Consider the following 24,580-nt stretch of genomic DNA (forward strand, 5'->3'; position numbering starts at 1 on the left):
GGCTTCTCCTTGGGATGGGGGTGCAAGCGGAGCTATTCCCTGATGCTCCCCCTGGTGCTGCCAGTCCTGGAGGCCCGCTTTGGTCTCGACCAGGGTCCACAGGCTCACAGCCTTGGAACACAGGGAGTGCACCATCTCCGTCTGGGACTGTGCCATATCACCCATTGACTGTGCCACCACCTTCTGGGTCTGTGTCACATCAGCCAGTGACTGTGCTATCTCCCTCCTGGACTGAGCCACCAACATCTCTCGGCGCCACATTATCCAGTGCCTGGGTAATGCTGCTGGCGGTCTCAGCCATGGCCTGCTGTGATTGGGCCATGCCCAGAAGTGCCGCTGCAATGTCTCGTGGCTCAGGTACATGGTTGTGTGAGACGGCAACCCTGTCCTGGGTCTCGGCCAGCGCCTGCACAGAATACAGCAGGCCTTTGACATGCTGAACCATAGCCAAAACCGTCGCTTCCAATGCCTGCACCGTGGTCACCACCCGTGTAGTGTAGGCCTGGGTGGCACGCATTGTCAGCACCAACCTCTGCTGCTGCACCTGGTTGCATTCCCCCCAACTGTACCGCCAGGTCCTGGATGCTCGCCAACAATCCCTCATGTGGTCCCTGGCTCTGCGACTGTCCATTCCAGAAGCCTAAATCCCATCTGGATGGCAGCTGGTCCCTGGGGTAGGCCCGCCCTCCGAACGTCTGCCCCCTCGTGTGTTCCTACCTCCACCTGCTGTACCGGAGCATCTGTGTGGTGAGCACCAGATAGTGTCCCAGGAGCTCTCCGGGTGGGCATTGTCTGGGAGCAGGGGATGCCAGGAGTACCCACCCCATCACCAGCAGGTCCTGTAAGACACAAGGCAAGAAGCATGAATAGACTGCGGGCTGGACGGTGGTGCCCATGTGAGTGAGGGGTGCTGTCAGGTGAGAGTGGTATGGGGCTGGCGTTGGGGTGGTGTGGGCTTGCAGGTGGTGTAGGGGTGAGGGTGAGTGTTGTGTGGGGAGAGGGGGAAAGTTGACACACATGTCAAGGGAGCCGCAACGAAGCAGGGTCTCACTTCCTTGCCCGCGGTCGAAATCTACCTCAGCGACCTCCCTTGCCTCCGGGCTGCCGATCAAGTCCAGGGCCCTCTGCTCAGCCACAGTGAGGAGCCGCCAATCCGGCCGTCGCCCTCCTGTCTCCTCCCGCTCCCAACAGTTGTGTGAGGTCTTTTCCTGGGCATAGGCGGTGGGGGGGGGAACGAAAACGAGTGTTAGACAATCCGACGCATACAGCCCCGCGGGAGGGTAGCTGGTGGCCTTAGTGGCCACATGTGGGTACCGACATGTGGTGCAGCGTGGGGGTTCATCCTCCCCCCTGGTGGAGCGGAGCAGGTGTCGGGTTATGGGTGTGTGGGATGGGGGCTAGTGCCAGGAGTACAGTGCTGCCTACTCACCCTGGCCGCCCGAGTAGGTTGTGCCGTTTTTTACAGCACCGCTGGCTGGCCGGACAATGTTGCCCACGCCGCTGACTGCCTCTGCCACCTGCGCTCGGGCACGACAAACAGCGGCGGTTGGCTGCCTCTTTCCTGGGTCGGAGTACAGGGCCATCTCCCTCTCAATCACGGAATCCAGGAGGGTCTCGAGTTCTGCATCCGCGAACTTTGGTGCTGCTCTCCTCGCTGCCACCTGCTGGCTGGGATGGTGTGTGTGGGGAGTGAAGTGTGTATATGCAGCTGCAGCTTGTCAGCCTCCTGAGTGTCAATCGCGAACCCAGCAGATCCGGCACCATTTTTCATGAGAATCGATTGTGTTCCATGTGACGCCGGTGCTAGACCCTTAACCATAGTGAACTCGGTCCAGGTGTGGCACCAAGTTGCTGTCATGAAAGTCCACCAATTATGTGTCGGCGTCAACACTTCGGGCTGGATTCTCCAATTTTGAGGCAATGTCCAGAGTCCAGTGTCTAGTTTTACGATAAAATCGTTGGTGCCGCCCCCGCACCGATGCTCCGCCCGGTGGGGGGCTAGCAGCCGTGCCACGTAAAACTCCGGAACTCCCCGACATAAATGGCCGGAGAATGGCCGGGTCCGTGGACGCACATGGCCCCCCTGTACCCACCCTCGCCATTGCTGGACCAGCCCCACCAGTCCCTCCAGACCCTGCCGAAGCCCCCCAGCAGAACGGCTCCCCTCTCCAGTCTATGGCGGCGCTAGACACAGTCCGCAGCCGCCACACGAGTTTGACATAAACTCAGAGCACACGTGTCCCACTGCGTCGGGAACTCGGCCCATTGCGGGGGGAGCATCGGGGGAGGGCCTTCAGATGACGTCCTGAGGCCATCCCAATGGCGTGCCACGTACTGCCTGATCACGCCATTTTGTAGGGGGCGGAGTGTCTGAAAACAGGCGCCGCTCCCGATTTCAGCATCAAAAGGGATTCTCTGCCCAATCGCATTTCCCGATTTTGGCATCGGCAAGCGGAGAATCCCACCTTTAGTCTCAGGAACAGAGAATTACGCCCGCCCCTGATCTCTCCAAATCTTGGCCTCTTGAGCCTCCCCAATTTCATCATTCCACTACTGGGGTCTGTGACTTCAGCTGTCCAGCCCTAAACTCTGGAATTCAATCGAAAATACTTTACTTCTGTCTGTCCTCCTTAAAACCCACCTCTTCCACCAAGACCGGGACTGCATTGGAACAGCTAAGTCGAGAGGACGAGGGTTTCAGGAGCAGACGAGCTGAATGGCAGAAGGGGGCAATGTTCTGGAAGTGAAAAGATAGTTTTGGTGATGGAACAGTTACATGGTTGGAAACACATCTCTGGGTCAAATAGGATGCCAAAATTGTGAATGGCCTGGTAGAGCTTCAGACTGAGGGCAGGTAGAGTCATGGAGTAATGGTGGGGACCAAAGACGATGGCTTTTAATTACCCAGTATTAAGTTGAAGGACAAGCTGAGATGCTCTGAGGAAGAGAGGGAGACAAAGCTATAAGTGGCATCACTAATACCTGAAATCTGCTGCCTCCCACATATGTGCAAGAAAGAAACAGTGTGGGAAACACTGGCTGCAAGTTTCACTCATGAGAACGATAAGGCAGGATGAATATTAGATGCTACCTGAGTCAATTACAACAAGTGTGTGCAGTGCACATCCTGTGCCCTGTGTGACCGTTTCTGTGCATGGTCAGATGTCCAGGCCCCTCAGTCTGCCCTCTCTAATTATTCTTGGTCACACTAATGTTGCTTGCTGACTCGAGGCAGCCGATCCTGAATAACTTGATCTTCACCAAAAGAGGAAAAACTCCAAAATCACACCCAGGGTGCAAATACATTCCATTGTGCTGCACATGTAAAAAATCACTGCACGCTAGTCCATTTGTCATGTCCCTCTAACTTTTAATACACATCAGCTGACCTGTTCCTGCTGGCCACTGTCCTCATGCTTGACTTCATCAGCTGCAGCTTTAGCTTCAGGATGTTCCTCAGTAATATCACGAGCTGTCAAAGTGGAGTTTTCTGCCTCCTCAGTGTCCTCCCTTTCATTCTCTACTCTTGCAATCGACGTTAATGAAGGTCGATACTTTGATAAATCCAGACTGAAACGTTTTTGTGAACCTTTCTAGATTTAAAAATAGAAAGATAGTTATTTTTAGCACTGCTGCACACAGTTTTCTCCAACTCCACACTATGAGTTCCCATGTTGAACTAGATTGAACTGAGAGACAGAGTAACAGAATTTTTACAGCACGGAAAGAGACTCTTCGGCGCATCGCACCCATGTTGGCCATCAAGCACCTAAACCCATTTTTCAGGACCTGGCCCGCAGCCTTGTATGCTCTGGCACCTCTGTCCCATCTGGGGAATATTTACAAATTAAAGGAATTCAGAAGCCAAGGTAAATATCGAGCCTTGTGATTTTCACAGCTATCAATGTTATCGCCATTTACTGGGCAATGCTTATTAACTGTGTACGTAAGCACATTTTATGAATCCATTTATTTAATATCTTGAGAATAGTGAGAGGAGATTTCTCTACTGGATGGATATCTTGCTTTTGGAGGCTGTTTGGATGAAAACGTAATTAATTCAATAAGGTAAGGTTCCCACCAAGAGAAATGTTCAGAAAATCCAGGACAAGGAAGCCAGCAAATAACGATTTAGCGACTGATTCGTAAGCTTCTCGAGGCTCTTCTGCTGAGAAAATGAGGACCTCCACAAGCTCCCATTTACTCGGCATTGGCGTTACAGGGTGTGGAGGCAGCTCTCTCTCGAAGCAGAGCGATCAGATTGGCTCCTTGGGAGTTGAGATGGCACTGTTAGTCGGTGATAATAAAGCACTGAGGGCCGTTTAATGAGTGTGCGTCTATCTCATCTTCTATGTTGTGGAAGGCCCTTAAGGCGCTCATTATGGGGGAGATAATTTCCTGCAAGTCATCAAGGAATGGATTGGGAGGTGGAGCGGCAGAGGCTGGTGCATTCTATCTTTGAGGTGGACCGCCTGTACTCGCTTGCCCCGACACAGAGTTGCTGACAGGAAAAATTTGCAGATACAATTTGAGCTCCTCTCAACGGGTAAGGCAGTCAGCCAGCTGCGGGGCTTGAGGGGGATGTGCTATGAAGACTAGGAGAAAACATTTACCAAACCAGCTGAGGCGGCTGGCTGCCTCCAGGGAGACGGTGCAAGTAAGGTTAATGCTGTGCTTGACGCCTTTTATTGAAGTCTTTGTAGATGGGAGCGCCCGGAGGAGAATTCACCCATGAAGCAGCTTTTGGAGGAATTGTGCTTCCTGGGGTGGAGAGGGGGAGAAGGGAGGAATTGGAATCCCTATTGGGCCCTGAGGAGATTATGAAATGTATTGGTTTAATGCCATTGGGTAAAGCTCTGGGCCCGGATGGATTACCCAATAAGCAAGGTAGATAATGGGGTTCCTGTAGATGTAGTATATCTGGACTTACGGGAAGCGTTTGATAAGGTGCCGCACAGAAGGTTAATTCACAAGATTAAATCACATGGGGTTAGGCGTCATTTATTAGCTTGGATAGAAGACTGGCTGACGGGCAGAAGACAGTCAGGATAAATGGGTCTGTTTCTGGACGACAAGATGTAACTAGTGGGGTGCCACACGGTGTGGTCCTTGGGCGGCAGCTAATTGCAATCCATATTAATGACTTGGATACAGGGATAGAAGGTTCTACAGCCAAATTCACAGACAACTCATAAATAGGTGGGATAGTAAGTTACAATATGGAAATAAGAACCTTCCAAATTCATATACATAGGTTAGGTTAGTGGGCCAAAATGTGGCAGATGGAGTTTAAAGTGTGAGGTCATGAATTTTGGTCGGATAAATTGGACGGCAACTTATCATCTAAATGAGGAGAGACTTTGGGATGGTCCGATGCAGAGGGATCTGAAGGTCCTTGTTCATGAGTCACAGAAAACTAGAGTGCAGGTGCAGCAGATAATAAAGATAGTGAATGGAATGTTGGCATTGATAGCGCAAGGAATAGAGTGTAAAGGTAAGGAGGTTTTTTGCAATTGTACAAGTCATTGGTGAGACTACACCTGAATATTCTGCACAGTCCTGAGGAAAAATGTAGTGGCATTGGAGACAGTTGAGAGGAGGTTCGCTAGATTGATTCCAGCGATGAGGGTTTTTTTCAGAGATTGAACAGATTTGGCCGATACTCTCTGAAGTTTAGAAGAATGAGGGACATCAAACTGAGGTATGCAAGATGATAAATAGTATGGATAAATCAGACGTGGATCTGATGCTTTCTCTTCTGGGGCATTCTAGATCGAGAGGCCATAGTCTTAGGATAAGTGGTAGCAAATTTAAAACAGATTTGAGGAGAAACTACTTCTGCCAAAGGGTTGTGAATCTGTGGAATTCGTTACCCCAGAGTGCGGTGGATGCTGGGCCAGAGAGTAAATTTAAGGAGGCGTGAGACAGATCTTTAATTGATAATGGGTTGACGGGCTATGGGGAGCGGGCAGGACAGTGGAGTTAAGGCCAGGATGAGATCAGCCATGATCAAATGGTGGAGCAGACTCCATGGGCCAAATGGCCTAATTCTGCTCCAATTTCGTTTGAACTTATGAACCCATTGAGTTCTACAAGAAATTTGTGGGGAGTTGACCCCACTGTTATTAGAAATGTTTAACGATTCCTTATCCCAAGGGGATTTTGCCAATTACACTGGCGCAGGCCTGGAGTTCCCGGATTTTCATAGAATTTACAGAGCAGAAGGAGGCCATTCGGCCCATCGAGTCTGCACCGGCTCTTGGAAAGAGCACCCCACCCAAGGTCAACACCGCCACCCTATCCCCATAACCCAGTAACCCCACCCAACACTAAGGGCAATTTCGGACAGTAAGGGCAATTTATCATGGCCAATCCACCTAACCCGCACATCTTTGGACTGTGGGAGGAAACCGGAGCACCCGGAGGAAACCCACGCACACACGGGGAGGATGTGCAGACTCCGCACAGACAGTGACCCAAGCCAGAATCGAACCTGGGACCCTGGAGCTGTGAAGCAATTGTGCTATCCACAAGGCTACCGTGCTGCCCCACGGGCATGGGTCACCCTGGCGGTCTCAGCCATTTTGAAGGAGGAAAAGGACCCGACAGAATGTGGGTCACAGCTGGGTCACGTAGATATCAAAAAGGAGATGTTGGCGTCTTGAAAAGCTTTATGGTGGATTGGTACCCAGGGCCTCATGGTATCTACCCACCGGTCACCCTCCTTCCTACAACACCCTCCGTCATATATACCTGCCGCACTACCTGCCAGCCCTGAGTTGGCAGTAACACGAGTCTGGTCCATGGGATGGAGGACGATGACAATCTGCCCTGCGATGAGCTCTGGTGCTCCACATCATCTGAGAATGTCTGACTCCTGCCCACCGGAGCACTTTCCACCGTCCACCTGGGTGACCCATGCATGCGAGCTGGCCGTTCCATCACACTCTCCCATCGATACCCTGGGGTGGCGGTGGTGCGGATAGTCAGGGTGTGGGGGGGGTGGTAGGGAGCCCGGACCACCCACAATGTCCGCCATTCAACCCCCACCCCATCCTCTGGCCAGCCCAGACCAGCCACCCGTCACAACCATCCGGCAGAGCACCGAGACAGGTTGTAACAGTGATAATAGGTGTTTAATGTGAACAAATATGTACAGGTTTGTACCTTAGCCCCTATAACTCAACTGTGCACTGCACCTGTGACTATTTAACACATGTCTAACTTTCTGGCTTTACAGGCCCTAATGCTATGTCTAGGTGGTTCCCCAGATGGTATAGCAGGAGAGGAGGCAGCCTGCTGTGATTCCTGCCCTGCGACTTGGGTCCCTGTTGATGGGCGTCTTCTGGGGCGACTGGGCCTGGATAGTCCCGGCTGCTGCTCAGGTTTCCCAGGTGCTGTGGTGCCGCCCTGTTCTGATGCGCCAGGGACAGGGGTGGGGCGAGTCCGAAGTGCCGCAGTGTTCCGGCACCTCCCCTGTGGGAGTCACCGGCACGGGCCCCAGCACCTCCTCCTCTCTCGGGATGCCCGATGTCTCCTAGGCTTCTCCTTGGGATGGGGGTGCAAGCGGAGCTATTCCCTGATGCTCCCCCTGGTGCTGCCAGTCCTGGAGGCCCGCTTTGGTCTCGACCAGGGTCCACAGGCTCACAGCCTTGGAACACAGGGAGTGCACCATCTCCGTCTGGGACTGTGCCATATCACCCATTGACTGTGCCACCACCTTCTGGGTCTGTGTCACATCAGCCAGTGACTGTGCTATCTCCCTCCTGGGCTGAGCCACCAACCTCTCTCGGCGCCACATTATCCAGTGCCTGGGTAATGCTGCTGGCGGTCTCAGCCATGGCCTGCTGTGATTGGGCCATGCCCAGAAGTGCCGCTGCAATGTCTCGTGGCTCAGGTACATGGTTGTGTGAGACGACAACCCTGTCCTGGGTCTCGGCCAGCGCCTGCACAGAATACAGCAGGCCTTTGACATGCTGAACCATAGCCAAAACCGTCGCTTCCAATGCCTGCACCGTGGTCACCACCCGTGTAGTGTAGGCCTGGGTGGCACGCATTGTCAGCACCAACCTCTGCTGCTGCACCCGGTTGCATTCCCCTCAACTGTACCGCCAGGTCCTGGATGCTCGCCGACAATCCCTCATGTGGTCCCTGGCTCTGCGACTGTCCATTCCAGAAGCCTAAATCCCATCTGGATGGCAGCTGGTCCCTGGGGTAGGCCCGCCCTCCGAACGTCTGCCCCCTCGTGTGTTCCTACCTCCACCTGCTGTACCGGAGCATCTGTGTGGTGAGCACCAGATAGTGTCCCAGGAGCTCTCCGGGTGGGCATTGTCTGGGAGCAGGGGATGCCAGGAGTACCCACCCCATCACCAGCAGGTCCTGTAAGACACAAGGCAAGAAGCATGAATAGACTGCGGGCTGGGGGGTGATGCCGATGTGGGTGAGGGGTGCTGTCAGGTGAGAGTGGTATGGGGCTGGTGTTGGGGTGGTGTGAGCTTGCGGGTGGTGTAGGGGTGAGGGTGAGTGTTGTGTGGGGCGAGGGTGAGAGTTGACACACATGTCAAAGGAGCCGCAACTAAGCACGGTCTCACTTCCTTGCCCGCGGTCGAAATCTACCTCGGCGACCTCCCTTGCCTCCGGGCTGCCGATCAAGTCCAGGGTCCTCTGCTCAGCCACAGTGAGGAGCCGCAAATCCGGCCGTCGCCCTCCTGTCTCCTCCCGCTCCCAACAGTTGTGTGAGGTCTTTTCCTGGGCATAGGCGGTGGGGGGGGGGGGGAGCGAAAACGACAGTGTTCGACAGTCCGACGCATGCAGCATGCGGGTGGGTAGCTGGTGGCCTTAGTGGCCACATGTGGGTACCGACATGTGGTGCAGCGTGGGGGTTCATCCTCCCCCCTGGTGGAGCGGAGCAGGTGTCGGGTTACGGGTGTGTGGGATGGGGGTTAGTGCCAGGGGTACAGTGCTGCCTACTCACCCTGGCCGCCCGAGTAAGTTGTGCCGTTTTTTACAGCACCGCTGGCTGGCCGGACAATGTTGCCCACGCCGCTGACTGCCTCTGCCACCTGCGCTCGGGCACGACAAACAGCGGCGGTTGGCTGCCTCTTTCCTGGGTCGGAGTACAGGGCCATCTCCCTCTCAATCACGGAATCCAGGAGGGTCTCGAGTTCTGCATCCGCGAACTTTGGTGCTGCTCTCCTCGCTGCCACCTGCTGGCTGGGATGGTATGTGTGGGGAGTGAAGTGTGTATATGCAGCTGCAGCTTGTCAGCCTCCTGAGTGTCAATCGCGAACCCAGCAGATCTGGCACCATTTCTCATGAGAATCGATTGTGTTCCATGTGACGCCGGTGCTAGCCCCTTAACCATAGTGAACTCGGTCCAGGTGTGGCACCAAGTTGCTGTCATGAAAGTCCACCAATTATGTGTCGGCGTCAACACTTCGGGCTGGATTCTCCAATTTTGAGGCAATGTCCAGAGTCCAGTGTCTAGTTTTACGATAAAATCGTTGGTGCCGCCCCCGCACCGATGCTCCGCCCGGTGGGGGGCTAGCAGCCGTGCCACGTAAAACTCCGGAACTTCCCGACATAAATGGCCGGAGAATGGCCGAGTCCGTGAACACACATGACCCCCCTGTACCCACCCTCGCCATTGCTGGACCAGCCCCACCAGTCCCTCCAGACCCTGCCGAAGCCCCCCAGCAGAACGGCTCGCCTCTCCAGTCTATGGCGGCGCTAGACACAGTCCGCAGCCGCCACACGAGTTTGACATAAACTCAGAGCACACGTGTCCCACTGCGTCGGGAACTCGGCCCATTGCGGGGGGAGCATCGGGGGAGGGCCTTCAGATGACGTCCTGAGGCCATCCCAACGGCGTGCCACGTACTGCCTGATCACGCCATTTTGTAGGGGGCGGAGTGTCTGAAAACAGGCGCCGCTCCCGATTTCAGCATCAAAAGGGATTCTCTGCCCAATCGCATTTCCCGATTTTGGCATCGGCAAGCGGAGAATCCCACCTTTAGTCTCAGGAACAGAGAATTACGCCGGCCCCTGATCTCTCCAAATTTTGGCCTCTTGAGCCTCCCCAATTTCATCATTCCACTACTGGGGTCTGTGACTTCAGCTGTCCAGCCCTAAACTCTGGAATTCACTCATGAAAACTTTCCTTCTGTCTGTCATCCTTAAAACCCACCTCTTCCACCAAGACCGGGACTGCATTGGAACAGCTAAGTCTAGAGGACGAGGGTTTCAGGAGCAGACGAGCTGAATGGCAGAAGGGGGCAATGTTCTGGAAGTGAAAAGATAGTTTTGGTGATGAAACAGTTACATGGTTGGAAACACATCTCTGGGTCAAATAGGATGCCAAAATTGTGAATGGCCTGGCAGAGCTTCAGACTGAGGGCAGGTAGAGTCATGGAGTAATGGTGGGGACCAAAATCGATGGCTTTTATTTTCCCAGTATTAAGTTGAAGGACAAGCTGAGATGCTCTGAGGAAGAGAGGGAGACAAAGCTATAAGTGGCATCACTAATACCTGAAATCTGCTGCCTCCCACATATGTGCAAGAAAGAAGCAGTGTGGGAAACACTGGCTGCAAGTTTCACTCATGAGAACAATAAGGCAGGATGAATATTAGATGCTACCTGAGTCAATTACAACAAGTGTGTGCAGTGCACATCCTGTGCCCTGTGTGACCGTTTCTGTGCATGGTCAGATGTCCAGGCCCCTCAGTCTGCCCACTCTAATTATTCTTGGTCACACTAATGTTGCTTGCTGACTCGAGGCAGCCGATCCTGAATAACTTGATCTTCACCAAAAGAGGAAAAACTCCAAAATCACACCCAGGGTGCAAATACATTCCATTGTGCTGCATATGTAAAAAATCACTGCACGCTAGTCCATTTGTCATGTCCCTCTAACTTTTAATACACATCAGCTGACCTGTTCCTGCTGGCCACTGTCCTCATGCTTGACTTCATCAGCTGCAGCTTTAGCTTCAGGATGTTGCTCAGTAATATCACGAGCTGTCAAAGTGGAGTTTTCTGCCTCCTCAGTGTCCTCCCTTTCATTCTCTACTCTTGCAATCGACGTTAATGAAGGTCGATACTTTGATAAATCCAGACTGAAACGTTTTTGTGAACCTTTCTAGATTTAAAAATAGAAAGATGGTTATTTTTAGCACTGCTGCACACAGTTTTCTCCAACTCCACACCATGAGTTCCCATGTTGAACTAGATTGAACTGAGAGACAGAGTCACAGAATTTTTACAGCACGGAAAGAGACTCTTCGGCGCATCGCACCCATGTTGGCCATCAAGCACCTAAACCCATTTTTCAGGACCTGGCCCGCAGCCTTGTATGCTCTGGCACCTCTGTCCCATCTGGGGAATATTTACAAATTAAAGGAATTCAGAAGCCAAGGTAAATATTGAGCCGTGTGATTTTCACAGCTATCAATGTTATCACCATTTACTGGGCAATGCTTATTAACTGTGTATGTAAGCACATTTTATGAATCCATTTATTTAATATCTTGAGAATAGTGAGAGGAGGTTTCTCTACTGGATGGAATATCTTGCTTTTGAAGGCTGTTTGGGTGAAAACTTAATTAATTCAATAAGGTAAGGTTCCCACCGAGAGAAATGTTCAGAAAATCCAGGACAAGGAAGCCAGCAAATAACGATTTAGCGACTGATTAGTAAGCTTCTCGAGGCTCTTCTGCTGAGAAAATGAGGACCTCCACAAGCTCCCATTTACTCGGCATTGGCATTACAGGGTGTGGAGGCAGCTCTCTCTCGAAGCAGAACGATCAGATTGGCTCCTTGGGAGTTGAGATGGCACTGTTAGTCGGTGATAATAAAGCACTGAGGGCCGTTTAATGAGTGTAAGTCTATCTCATCTTCTATGTTGTGAAAGGCCCTTAAGGCGCTCATTATGGGGGAGATAATTTCCTGCAAGTCATCAAGGAAGGGATTGCGAGGTGGAGCGGCAGAGGCTGGTGCATTCTATCTTTGAGGTGGACCGCCTGTACTCGCTTGCCCCGACACAGAGTTGCTGGCGAGTAGGAACAATTTGCAGATACAATTTGAGCTCCTCTCAACGGGTAAGGCAGTCAGCCAGCTGCGGCGCTTGAGGGGGATGTGCTATGAAGACTAGAAGAAAACATTTACCACGCCAGCTGATGCGGCTGGCTGCCTCTCGGGAGACGGTGCAAGAAAGGTTAATGCTGTGCTTGAAGCCTTTTATTGAAGTCTTTGTAGATGGGAGCACCCGGAGGAGAATTCACCCATGAAGCAGCTTTTGGAGGAATTGTTTTTCCCAGGGTGGAGAGGGGTAGAAGGAAGGAATTGGAATCCCTATTGGGCCCTGGGGAGATTATGAAATGTATTGGTTTGATGCCATCGGGTAAAGGTCCGGGCCCGGATGGATTACCCAATAAGCAAGGTAGATAACGGGGATCCTGTAGATGTAGTATACCTGGACTTCTGGAAGGCATTTGATGAGGCGCCGCACAGAAGGTTAATTCACAAGATTAGATCACATGGGGTTAGGGGTCATTTATTAGCTTGGATAGAAGACTGGCTGACGGGCAGAAGACAGTCAGGATAAATGGGTCTGTTTCTGGACGACAAGATGTAACTAGTGGGGTGCCACAGGGTGTGGTCCTTGGGCGGCAGCTAATTGCAATCCATATTAATGACTTGGATACAGGGATAGAAGGTTCTACAGCCAAATTCACAGACGACTCAAAAATAGGTGGGATAGTAAGTTACAATGAGGAAATAAGAACCTTCCAAATTCATATACATAGGTTAGGGTAGTGGGCCAAAATGTGGCAGATGGAGTTTAAAGTGTGAGGTCATGAATTTTGGTCGGATACATTGGACGGCAACTTATCATCTAAATGAGGAGAGACTTTGGGATGGTCCGATGCAGAGGGATCTGAAGGTCCTTGTTCATGAGTCACAGAAAACTAGAGTGCAGGTGCAGCAGATAATAAAGATAGTGAATGGAATGTTGGCATTGATAGCTAAAGGAATAGAGTGTAAAGGTAAGGAGGTTTTTTGCAATTGTACAAGTCATTGGTGAGACTACACCTGAATATTCTGCACAGTCCTGAGGAAAAATGTAGTGGCATTGGAGACAGTTGAGAGGAGGTTCGCTAGATTGATTCCAGCGATGAGGGTTTTTTCAGAGTTTGAACAGATTTGGCCGATACTCTCTGAAGTTTAGAAGAATGAGGGACATCAAACTGAGGTATGCAAGATGATAAATAGTATGGATAAATTAGACGTGGAGCTGATGCTTCCTCTTCTGGGACATTCTAGATCGAGAGGCCACAGTCTTAGGATAAGTGGTAGCAAATTTGAAACAGATTTGAGGAGAAACTACTTCTGCCAAAGGGTTGTGAATCTGTGTAATTCGTTACCCCAGAATGCGGTGGATGCTGGGCCAGAGAGTAAATTTAAGGAGGCGTGAGACAGATCTTTAATTGATAATGGGTTGACGGGCTATGGGGAGCGGGCAGGGCAGTGGAGTTAAGGCCAGGATGAGATCAGCCATGATCAAATGGTGGAGCAGACTCCATGGGCCAAATGGCCTAATTCTGCTCCAATTTCGTTTGAACTTATGAACCCATTGAGTTCTACAAAAAATTTGTGGGGAGTTGACCCCACTGTTATTAGAAATGTTTAACGATTCCTTATCCCAAGGGGATTTTGCCAATTACACTGGCGCAGGCCTGGATTTCCTAGATTTTTAAGGAGGAAAAGGACCCGACAGAATGTGGGTCACAGCTGGGTCACGTAGATGTGAAAAAGGAGATGTTGGCGTCTTGAAAAGCTTTAAGGTGGATTGGTACCCAGGGCCTCATGGTATCTACCCACCGGTCACCCTCCTGCCTACAACACCCTCCGTCATACATACCTGCCGCACTACGGGGTGGGGGCCCTGAGTTGGCAGTAACACCGAGTCTGGTCCATGGGATGGAGGACGATGACAACCTGCTCTGCGATGAGCTCTGGTGCTCCACATCATCTGACAATGTCTGACTCCTGCCCACCGGAGCACTTTCCACCGTCCACCTGGGTGACCCATGCATGCGAGCTGGCCGTTCCATCACACTCTCCCATCGATACCCTGGGGTGGCGGTGCTGCGGATAGTCGGGGGGGGGGGGGGGTGGTAGGGAGCCCGGGCCACCCACAATGTCCGCCATTCCACCCCCACCCTATCCTCTAGCCAGCCCAGACCAGCTACCCGTCACAACCATCCGGCAGAGCACCGAGACAGGTTGTAACAGTGATAATAGGTGTTTAATGTGAACAAATATGTACAGGTTTGTACCTTAGCCCCTATAACTCAACTGTGCACTGCACCTGTGACTATTTAACACATGTCTAACTTTCTGGCTTTACAGGCCCTAATGCTATGTCTAGGTGGTTCCCCAGATGGTATAGCAGGAGAGGAGGCAGCCTGCTGTGATTCCTGCCCTGCGACTTGGGTCCCTGTTGATGGGCGTCTTCTGGGGCGACTGGGCCTGGATAGGCCCGGCTGCTGCTCAGGTTTCCCAGGTGCTGTGGTGCCGCCCTGTTCTGATGCGCCAGGGACAGGGGTGGGGCGAGTCCGAAGTGCCGCAGTGTTCCGGCACCTCCCCTGTGGGAGTCACCGGCACGGGCCCCAGCACCTCCTCCTCTCTCGGGATGCCCGATGTCTCCTAGGATTCTCCTTGGGATGGGGGTGCAAGCGGAGCTATTCCCTGATGCTCCCCCTGGTGCTGCCAGTCCTGGAGGCCCGCTTTGGTCTCGACCAGGGTCCACAGGCTCGCAGCCTTGGAACACAGGGAGTGGACCATCTCCGTCTGGGACTGTGCCATATCACCCATTGACTGTGCCACCACCTTCTGGGTCTGTGTCACATCAGCCAGTGACTGTGCTATCTCCCTCCTGGACTGAGCCACCAACCTCTCTCGGCGCCACATTATCCAGTGCCTGGGTAATGCTGCTGACGGTCTCAGCCATGGCCTGCTGTGATTGGGCCACGCCCAGAAGTGCCGCTGCAATGTCCAGGTGGCTCAGGCACATGTTTGTGTGAGACGGCGACCCTGTCCTGGGTCTCGGCCAGCGCCTGCACAGAATACAACAGGCCTTGGACATGCTGAACCAGAGCCAAAACCGTCGCTTCCAATGCCTGCACCGTGGTTGCCAGCCGTGTAGTGTAGGCCTGGGTGGCACGCATTGTCAGCACCAACCTCTGCTGCTGCACCCGGTTGCATTCCCCCCAACTGTACCTGCAGGTCCTGGATGCTCGCCGACAATCCCTCATGTGGTCCCTGGCTCTGCGACTGTCCATTCCAGAAGCCTAAATCCCATCTGGATGGCAGCTGGTCCCTGGGGTAGGCCCGCCCTCCGAACGTCTGCCCCCTCGTGTATTCCTACCTCCACCTGCTGTACCGGAGCATCTGTGTGGTGAGCACCAGATAGTGTCCCAGGAGCTCTCCGGGTGGGCATTGTCTGGGAGCAGGGGATGCCAGGAGTACCCACCCCATCACCAGCAGGTCCTGTAAGACACAAGGCAAGAAGCATGAATAGACTGCGGGCTGGACGGTGGTGCCCATGTGGGTGAGGGGTGCTGTCAGGTGAGAGTGGTATGGGGCTAGTGTTGGGGTGGGGTGGGCTTGCAGGTGGTGTAGGGGTGAGGGTGAGTGTTGTGTGGGGAGAGGGGGAGAGTTGACACACATGTCAAGGGAGCCGCAACTAAGCACGGTCTCACTTCCTTGCCCGCGGTCAAAATCTACCTCAGCGACCTCCCTTGCCTCCGGGCTGCCGATCAAGTCCAGGGCCCTCTGCTCAGCCACAGTGAGGAGCCGCCAATCCGGCCGTCGCCCTCCTGTCTCCTCCTGCTCCCAACAGTTGTGTGAGGTCTTTTCCTGGGCATAGGCGGTGGGGGGGGGAGCGAAAACGACAGTGTTAGACAGTCCGATGCATGCAGCCCCGCGGGTGGGTAGCTGGTGGCCTCAGTGGCCACAGGTGGGTACCGACATGTGATGCAGCGTGTGGGTTCATCCTCCCCCCTGGTGGAGCGGAGCAGGTGTCGGGTTACGGGTGTGTGGGATGGGGGTTAGTGCCAGGAGTACAGTGCTGCCTACTCACCCTGGCCGCCCGAGTAGGTTGTGCCGTTTTTTACAGCACCGCTGGCTGGCCGGACAACGTTGCCCACGCCGCTGACTGCCTCTGCCACCTGCACTCGGGCACGACAAACAGCGGCGGTTGGCTGCCTCTTTCCTGGGTCGGAGTACAGGGTCATCTCCCTCTCAATCACGGAATCCAGGAGGGTCTCGAGTTCTGCATCCGCGAACTTTGGTGCTGCTCTCCTCGCTGCCCCCTGCTGGCTGGGATGGTGTGTGTGGGGAGTGAAGCGTGTATATGCAGCTGCAGCTTGTCAGCCTCCTGAGTGTCAATCGCAAACCCAGCAGATCTGGCACCATTTCTCATGAGAATCGATTGTGTTCCATGTGACGCCGGTGCTAGCCCCTAAACCATAGTGAACTCGGTACAGGTGTGGCACCAAGTTGCTGTCATGAAAGTCCACCAATTATGTGTCGGCGTCAACAGTTCGGGCTGGATTCTCCAATTTTGAGGCAATGTCCAGAGTCCAGTGTCTAGTTTTACGATAAAATCGTTGGTGCCGCCCCCGCACCGATGCTCCGCCCGGTGGGGGGCTAGCAGCCGTGCCACGTAAAACTCTGGAACTTCCCGACATAAATGGCCGGAGAATGGCCGAGTCCGTGAACACACATGACCCCCCTGTACCCACCCTCGCTATTGCTGGACCAGCCCCACCAGTCCCTCCAGACCCTGCCGAAGCCCCCCAGCAGAACGGCTCCCCTCCCCAGTCTATGGCGGCGCGAGACACAGTCCGCAGCCGCCACACGAGTTTGACATAAACTCAGAGCACACGTGTCCCACTGCGTCGGGAACTCGGCCCATTGCGGGCGGAGCATCGGGGGAGGGCCTTCAGATGACGTCCTGAGGCCATCCCAACGGCGTGCCACGTACTGCCTGATCACGCCATTTTGTAGGGGGCGGAGTGTCTGAAAACAGGCGCCGCTCCCGATTTCAGCATCAAAAGGGATTCTCTGCCCAATCGCATTTCCCGATTTTGGCATCGGCAAGCGGAGAATCCCACCTTTAGTCTCAGGAACAGAGAATTACGCCGGCCCCTGATCTCTCCAAATCTTGGCCTCTTGAGCCTCCCCAATTTCATCATTCCACTACTGGGGTCTGTGACTTCCGCTGTCCAGCCCTAAACTCTGGAATTCATTCAAAAAGACTTTACTTCTGTCTGTCCTCCTTAAAACCCACCTCTTCCACCAAGACCGGGACTGCATTGGAACAGCTAAGTCTAGAGGACGAGGGTTTCAGGAGCAGACGAGCTGAATGGCAGAAGGGGGCAATGTTCTGGAAGTGAAAAGATAGTTTTGGTGATGGAAGTTACATGGTTGGAAACACATCTCTGGGTCAAATAGGATGCCAAAATTGTGAATGGCCTGGTAGAGCTTCAGACTGAGGGCAGGTAGAGTCATGGAGTAATGGTGGGGACCAAAGACGATGGCTTTTATTTTCCCAGTATTAAGTTGAAGGACAAGCTGAGATGCTCTGAGGAAGAGAGGGAGACAAAACTACAAGTGGCATCACTGATACCTGAAATCTGCTGCCTCCCACATATGTGCAAGAAAGAAGCAGTGTGGGAAACACTGGCTGCAAGTTTCACTCATGAGAACAATAAGGCAGGATGAATATTAGATGCTACCTGAGTCAATTACAACAAGTGTGTGCAGTGCACATCCTGTGCCCTGTGTGACCGTTTCTGTGCATGGTCAGATGTCCAGGCCCCTCAGTCTGCCCACTCTAATTATTCTTGGTCACACTAATGTTGCTTGCTGACTCGAGGCAGCCGATCCTGAATAACTTGATCTTCACCAAAAGAGGAAAAACTCCAAAATCACACCCAGGGTGCAAATACATTCCATTGTGCTGCATATGTAAAAAATCACTGCACGCTAGTCCATGTGTCATGTCCCTCTAACTTTTAATACACATCAGCTGACCTGTTCCTGCTGGCCACTGTCCTCATGCTTGACTTCATCAGCTGCAGCTTTAGCTTCAGGATGTTCCTCAGTAATATCACGAGCTGTCAAAGTGGAGTTTTCTGCCTCCTCAGTGTCCTCCCTTTCATTCTCTACTCTTGCAATCGACGTTAATGAAGGTCGATACTTTGATAAATCCAGACTGAAACGTTTTTGTGAACCTTTCTAGATTTAAAAATAGAAAGATAGTTATTTTTAGCACTGCTGCACACAGTTTTCTCCAACTCCACACTATGAGTTCCCATGTTGAACTAGATTGAACTGAGAGACAGAGTAACAGAATTTTTACAGCACGGAAAGAGACTCTTCGGCGCATCGCACCCATGTTGGCCATCAAGCACCTAAACCCATTTTTCAGGACCTGGCCCGCAGCCTTGTATGCTCTGGCACCTCTGTCCCATCTGGGGAATATTTACAAATTAAAGGAATTCAGAAGCCAAGGTAAATATCGAGCCTTGTGATTTTCACAGCTATCAATGTTATCGCCATTTACTGGGCAATGCTTATTAACTGTGTACGTAAGCACATTTTATGAATCCATTTATTTAATATCTTGAGAATAGTGAGAGGAGATTTCTCTACTGGATGGATATCTTGCTTTTGGAGGCTGTTTGGATGAAAACGTAATTAATTCAATAAGGTAAGGTTCCCACCAAGAGAAATGTTCAGAAAATCCAGGACAAGGAAGCCAGCAAATAACGATTTAGCAACTGATTCGTAAGCTTCTCGAGGCTCTTCTGCTGAGAAAATGAGGACCTCCACAAGCTCCCATTTACTCGGCATTGGCGTTACAGGGTGTGGAGGCAGCTCTCTCTCGAAGCAGAGCGATCAGATTGGCTCCTTGGGAGTTGAGATGGCACTGTTAGTCGGTGATAATAAAGCACTGAGGGCCGTTTAATGAGTGTGCGTCTATCTCATCTTCTATGTTGTGGAAGGCCCTTAAGGTGCTCGTTATGGGGGAGATAATTTCCTGCAAGTCATCAAGGAACGGATTGGGAGGTGGAGCGGCAGAGGCTGGTGCATTCTATCTTTGAGGTGGACCGCCTGTACTCGCTTGCCCCGACACAGAGTTGCTGACAGGAAAAATTTGCAGATACAATTTGAGCTCCTCTCAACGGGTAAGGCAGTCAGCCAGCTGCGGGGCTTGAGGGGGATGTGCTATGAAGACTAGGAGAAAACATTTACCAAACCAGCTGAGGCGGCTGGCTGCCTCCAGGGAGACGGTGCAAGTAAGGTTAATGCTGTGCTTGACGCCTTTTATTGAAGTCTTTGTAGATGGGAGCGCCCGGAGGAGAATTCACCCATGAAGCAGCTTTTGGAGGAATTGTGCTTCCTGGGGTGGAGAGGGGGAGAAGGGAGGAATTGGAATCCCTATTGGGCCCTGAGGAGATTATGAAATGTATTGGTTTAATGCCATTGGCTAAAGCTCTGGGCCCGGATGGATTACCCAATAAGCAAGGTAGATAATGGGGTTCCTGTAGATGTAGTATATCTGGACTTACGGGAAGCGTTTGATAAGGTGCCGCACAGAAGGTTAATTCACAAGATTAAATCACATGGGGTTAGGGGTCATTTATTAGCTTGGATAGAAGACTGGCTGACGGGCAGAAGACAGTCAGGATAAATGGGTCTGTTTCTGGACGACAAGATGTAACTAGTGGGGTGCCACACGGTGTGGTCCTTGGGCAGCAGCTAATTGCAATCCATATTAATGACTTGGATACAGGGATAGAAGGTTCTACAGCCAAATTCACAGACAACTCATAAATAGGTGGGATAGTAAGTTACAATATGGAAATAAGAACCTTCCAAATTCATATACATAGGTTAGGTTAGTGGGCCAAAATGTGGCAGATGGAGTTTAAAGTGTGAGGTCATGAATTTTGGTCGGATACATTGGACGGCAACTTATCATCTAAATGAGGAGAGACTTTGGGATGGTCCGATGCAGAGGGATCTGAAGGTCCTTGTTCATGAGTCACAGAAAACTAGAGTGCAGGTGCAGCAGATAATAAAGATAGTGAATGGAATGTTGGCATTGATAGCTAAAGGAATAGAGTGTAAAGGTAAGGAGGTTTTTTGCAATTGTACAAGTCATTGGTGAGACTACACCTGAATATTCTGCACAGTCCTGATGAAAAATGTAGTGGCATTGGAGACAGTTGAGAGGAGGTTCGCTAGATTGATTCCAGCGATGAGGGTTTTTTCAGAGATTGAACAGATTTGGCCGATACTCTCTGAAGTTTAGAAGAATGAGGGACATCAAACTGAGGTATGCAAGATGATAAATAGTATGGATAAATTAGACGTGGAGCTGATGCTTCCTCTTCTGGGACATTCTAGATCGAGAGGCCATAGTCTTAGGATAAGTGGTAGCAAATTTAAAACAGATTTGAGGAGAAACTACTTCTGCCAAAGGGTTGTGAATCTGTGGAATTCGTTACCCCAGAGTGCGGTGGATGCTGGGCCAGAGAGTAAATTTAAGGAGGCGTGAGACAGATCTTTAATTGATAATGGGTTGACCGGCTATGGGGAGCGGGCAGGACAGTGGAGTTAAGGCCAGGATGAGATCAGCCATGATCAAATGGTGGAGCAGACTCCATGGGCCAAATGGCCTAATTCTGCTCCAATTTCGTTTGAACTTATGAACCCATTGAGTTCTACAAGAAATTTGTGGGGAGTTGACCCCACTGTTATTAGAAATGTTTAACGATTCCTTATCCCAAGGGGATTTTGCCAATTACACTGGCGCAGGCCTGGAGTTCCCGGATTTTCATAGAATTTACAGAGCAGAAGAAGGCCATTCGGCCCATCGAGTCTGCACCGGCTCTTGGAAAGAGCACCCCACCCAAGGTCAACACCGCCACCCTATCCCCATAACCCAGTAACCCCACCCAACACTAAGGGCAATTTCGGACAGTAAGGGCAATTTATCATGGCCAATCCACCTAACCCGCACATCTTTGGACTGTGGGAGGAAACCGGAGCACCCGGAGGAAACCCACGCACACACGGGGAGGATGTGCAGACTCCGCACAGACAGTGACCCAAGCCAGAATCGAACCTGGGACCCTGGAGCTGTGAAGCAATTGTGCTATCCACAAGGCTACCGTGCTGCCCCACGGGCATGGGTCACCCTGGCGGTCTCAGCCATTTTGAAGGAGGAAAAGGACCCGACAGAATGTGGGTCACTGCTGGGTCACGTAGATATCAAAAAGGAGATGTTGGCGTCTTGAAAAGCTTTATGGTGGATTGGTACCCAGGGCCTCATGGTATCTACCCACCGGTCACCCTCCTTCCTACAACACCCTCCGTCATATATACCTGCCGCACTACCTGCCAGCCCTGAGTTGGCAGTAACACCGAGTCTGGTCCATGGGATGGAGGACGATGACAATCTGCCCTGCGATGAGCTCTGGTGCTCCACATCATCTGACAATGTCTGACTCCTGCCCACCGGAGCACTTTCCACCGTCCACCTGGGTGACCCATGCATGCGAGCTGGCCGTTCCATCACACTCTCCCATCGATACCCTGGGGTGGCGGTGGTGCGGATAGTCAGGGTGGGGGGGGGGGGGTGGTAGGGAGCCCGGACCACCCACAATGTCCGCCATTCAACCCCCACCTCATCCTCTGGCCAGCCCAGACCAGCCACCCGTCACAACCATCCGGCAGAGCACCGAGACAGGTTGTAACAGTGATAATAGGTGTTTAATGTGAACAAATATGTACAGGTTTGTACCTTAGCCCCTATAACTCAACTGTGCACTGCACCTGTGACTATTTAACACATGTCTAACTTTCTGGCTTTACAGGCCCTAATGCTATGTCTAGGTGGTTCCCCAGATGGTATAGCAGGAGAGGAGGCAGCCTGCTGTGATTCCTGCCCTGCGACTTGGGTCCCTGTTGATGGGCGTCTTCTGGGGCGACTGGGCCTGGATAGTCCCGGCTGCTGCTCAGGTTTCCCAGGTGCTGTGGTGCCGCCCTGTTCTGATGCGCCAGGGACAGGGGTGGGGCGAGTCCGAAGTGCCGCAGTGTTCCGGCACCTCCCCTGTGGGAGTCACCGGCACGGGCCCCAGCACCTCCTCCTCTCTCGGGATGCCCGATGTCTCCTAGGCTTCTCCTTGGGATGGGGGTGCAAGCGGAGCTATTCCCTGATGCTCCCCCTGGTGCTGCCAGTCCTGGAGGCCCGCTTTGGTCTCGACCAGGGTCCACAGGCTCACAGCCTTGGAACACAGGGAGTGCACCATCTCCGTCTGGGACTGTGCCATATCACCCATTGACTGTGCCACCACCTTCTGGGTCTGTGTCACATCAGCCAGTGACTGTGCTATCTCCCTCCTGGACTGAGCCACCAACATCTCTCGGCGCCACATTATCCAGTGCCTGGGTAATGCTGCTGGCGGTCTCAGCCATGGCCTGCTGTGATTGGGCCATGCCCAGAAGTGCCGCTGCAATGTCTCGTGGCTCAGGTACATGGTTGTGTGAGACGGCAACCCTGTCCTGGGTCTCGGCCAGCGCCTGCACAGAATACAGCAGGCCTTTGACATGCTGAACCATAGCCAAAACCGTCGCTTCCAATGCCTGCACCGTGGTCACCACCCGTGTAGTGTAGGCCTGGGTGGCACGCATTGTCAGCACCAACCTCTGCTGCTGCACCCGGTTGCATTCCCCCCAACTGTACCTGCAGGTCCTGGATGCTCGCCAACAATCCCTCATGTGGTCCCTGGCTCTGCGACTGTCCATTCCAGAAGCCTAATTCCCATCTGGATGGCAGCTGGTCCCTGGGGTAGGCCCGCCCTCCGAACGTCTGCCCCCTCGTGTGTTCCTACCTCCACCTGCTGTACCGGAGCATCTGTGTGGTGAGCACCAGATAGTGTCCCAGGAGCTCTCCGGGTGGGCATTGTCTGGGAGCAGGGGATGCCAGGAGTACCCACCCCATCACCAGCAGGTCCTGTAAGACACAAGGCAAGAAGCATGAATAGACTGCGGGCTGGGGGGTGATGCCGATGTGGGTGAGGGGTGCTGTCAGGTGAGAGTGGTATGGGGCTGGTGTTGGGGTGGTGTGGGCTTGCGGGTGGTGTAGGGGTGAGGGTGAGTGTTGTGTGGGGCGAGGGTGAGAGTTGACACACATGTCAAAGGAGCCGCAACTAAGCACGGTCTCACTTCCTTGCCCGCGGTCGAAATCTACCTCAGCGACCTCCCTTGCCTCCGGGCTGCCGATCAAGTCCAGGGTCCTCTGCTCAGCCACAGTGAGGAGCCGCAAATCCGGCCGTCGCCCTCCTGTCTCCTCCCGCTCCCAACAGTTGTGTGAGGTCTTTTCCTGGGCATAGGCGGTGGGGGGGAGCGAAAACGACAGTGTTCGACAGTCGGTGGGTGGGTAGCATGCGGGTGGGTAGCTGGTGGCCTTAGTGGCCACATGTGGGTACCGACATGTGGTGCAGCGTGGGGGTTCATCCTCCCCCCTGGTGGAGCGGAGCAGGTGTCGGGTTACGGGTGTGTGGGATGGGGGTTTGTGCCAGGGGTACAGTGCTGCCTACTCACCCTGGCCGCCCGAGTAAGTTGTGCCGTTTTTTACAGCACCGCTGGCTGGCCGGACAATGTTGCCCAAGCCGCTGACTGCCTCTGCCACCTGCGCTCGGGCACGACAAACAGCGGCGGTTGGCTGCCTCTTTCCTGGGTCGGAGTACAGGGCCATCTCCCTCTCAATCACGGAATCCAGGAGGGTCTCGAGTTCTGCATCCGCGAACTTTGGTGCTGCTCTCCTCGCTGCCACCTGCTGGCTGGGATGGTATGTGTGGGGAGTGAAGTGTGTATATGCAGCTGCAGCTTGTCAGCCTCCTGAGTGTCAATCGCGAACCCAGCAGATCTGGCACCATTTCTCATGAGAATCGATTGTGTTCCATGTGACGCCGGTGCTAGCCCCTTAACCATAGTGAATTCGGTACAGGTGTGGCACCAAGTTGCTGTCATGAAAGTCCACCAATTATGTGTCGACGTCAACACTTCGGGCTGGATTCTCCAATTTTGAGGCAATGTCCAGAGTCCAGTGTCTAGTTTTACGATAAAATCGTTGGTGCCGCCCCCGCACCGATGCTCCGCCCGGTGGGGGGCTAGCAGCCGTGCCACGTAAAACTCCGGAACTTCCCGACATAAATGGCCGGAGAATGGCCGGGTCCGTGGACGCACATGGCCCCCCTGTACCCACCCTCGCCATTGCTGGACCAGCCCCACCAGTCCCTCCAGACCCTGCCGAAGTCCCCCAGCAGAACGGCTCCCCTCTCCAGTCTATGGCGGCGCTAGACACAGTCCGCAGCCGCCACACGAGTTTGACATAAACTCAGAGCACACGTGTCCCACTGCGTCGGGAACTCGGCCCATTGCGGGGGGAGCATCGGGGGAGGGCCTTCAGATGACGTCCTGAGGCCATCCCAATGGCGT

The 24,580-nt window shown here is 53.0% G+C and overlaps 1 protein-coding gene across 8 annotated transcripts in view; it reads right to left on the reverse strand.

The window, feature by feature from the left end:
• LOC140395077 (uncharacterized) overlaps positions 1-24,580 on the reverse strand; it is a 659,825-nt gene that overhangs the window by 56,870 nt on the left and 578,375 nt on the right. For all 8 annotated transcript variants that reach the window (XM_072482474.1, XM_072482512.1, XM_072482492.1 and 5 more), the window contains 3 exons: positions 18,101-18,304; positions 10,935-11,138; positions 3,390-3,593 (listed from right to left, as the gene is read on the reverse strand). In XM_072482474.1, coding sequence (XP_072338575.1) covers positions 3,390-3,593; positions 10,935-11,138; positions 18,101-18,304 — 612 coding nt within the window. The remainder of the gene's footprint in view (positions 1-3,389; positions 3,594-10,934; positions 11,139-18,100; positions 18,305-24,580) is intronic.

The sequence above is a fragment of the Scyliorhinus torazame genome, chromosome 2 (assembly GCF_047496885.1).
Source record: "Scyliorhinus torazame isolate Kashiwa2021f chromosome 2, sScyTor2.1, whole genome shotgun sequence".
NCBI classification, from domain to species: Eukaryota; Metazoa; Chordata; class Chondrichthyes; order Carcharhiniformes; family Scyliorhinidae; genus Scyliorhinus; species Scyliorhinus torazame.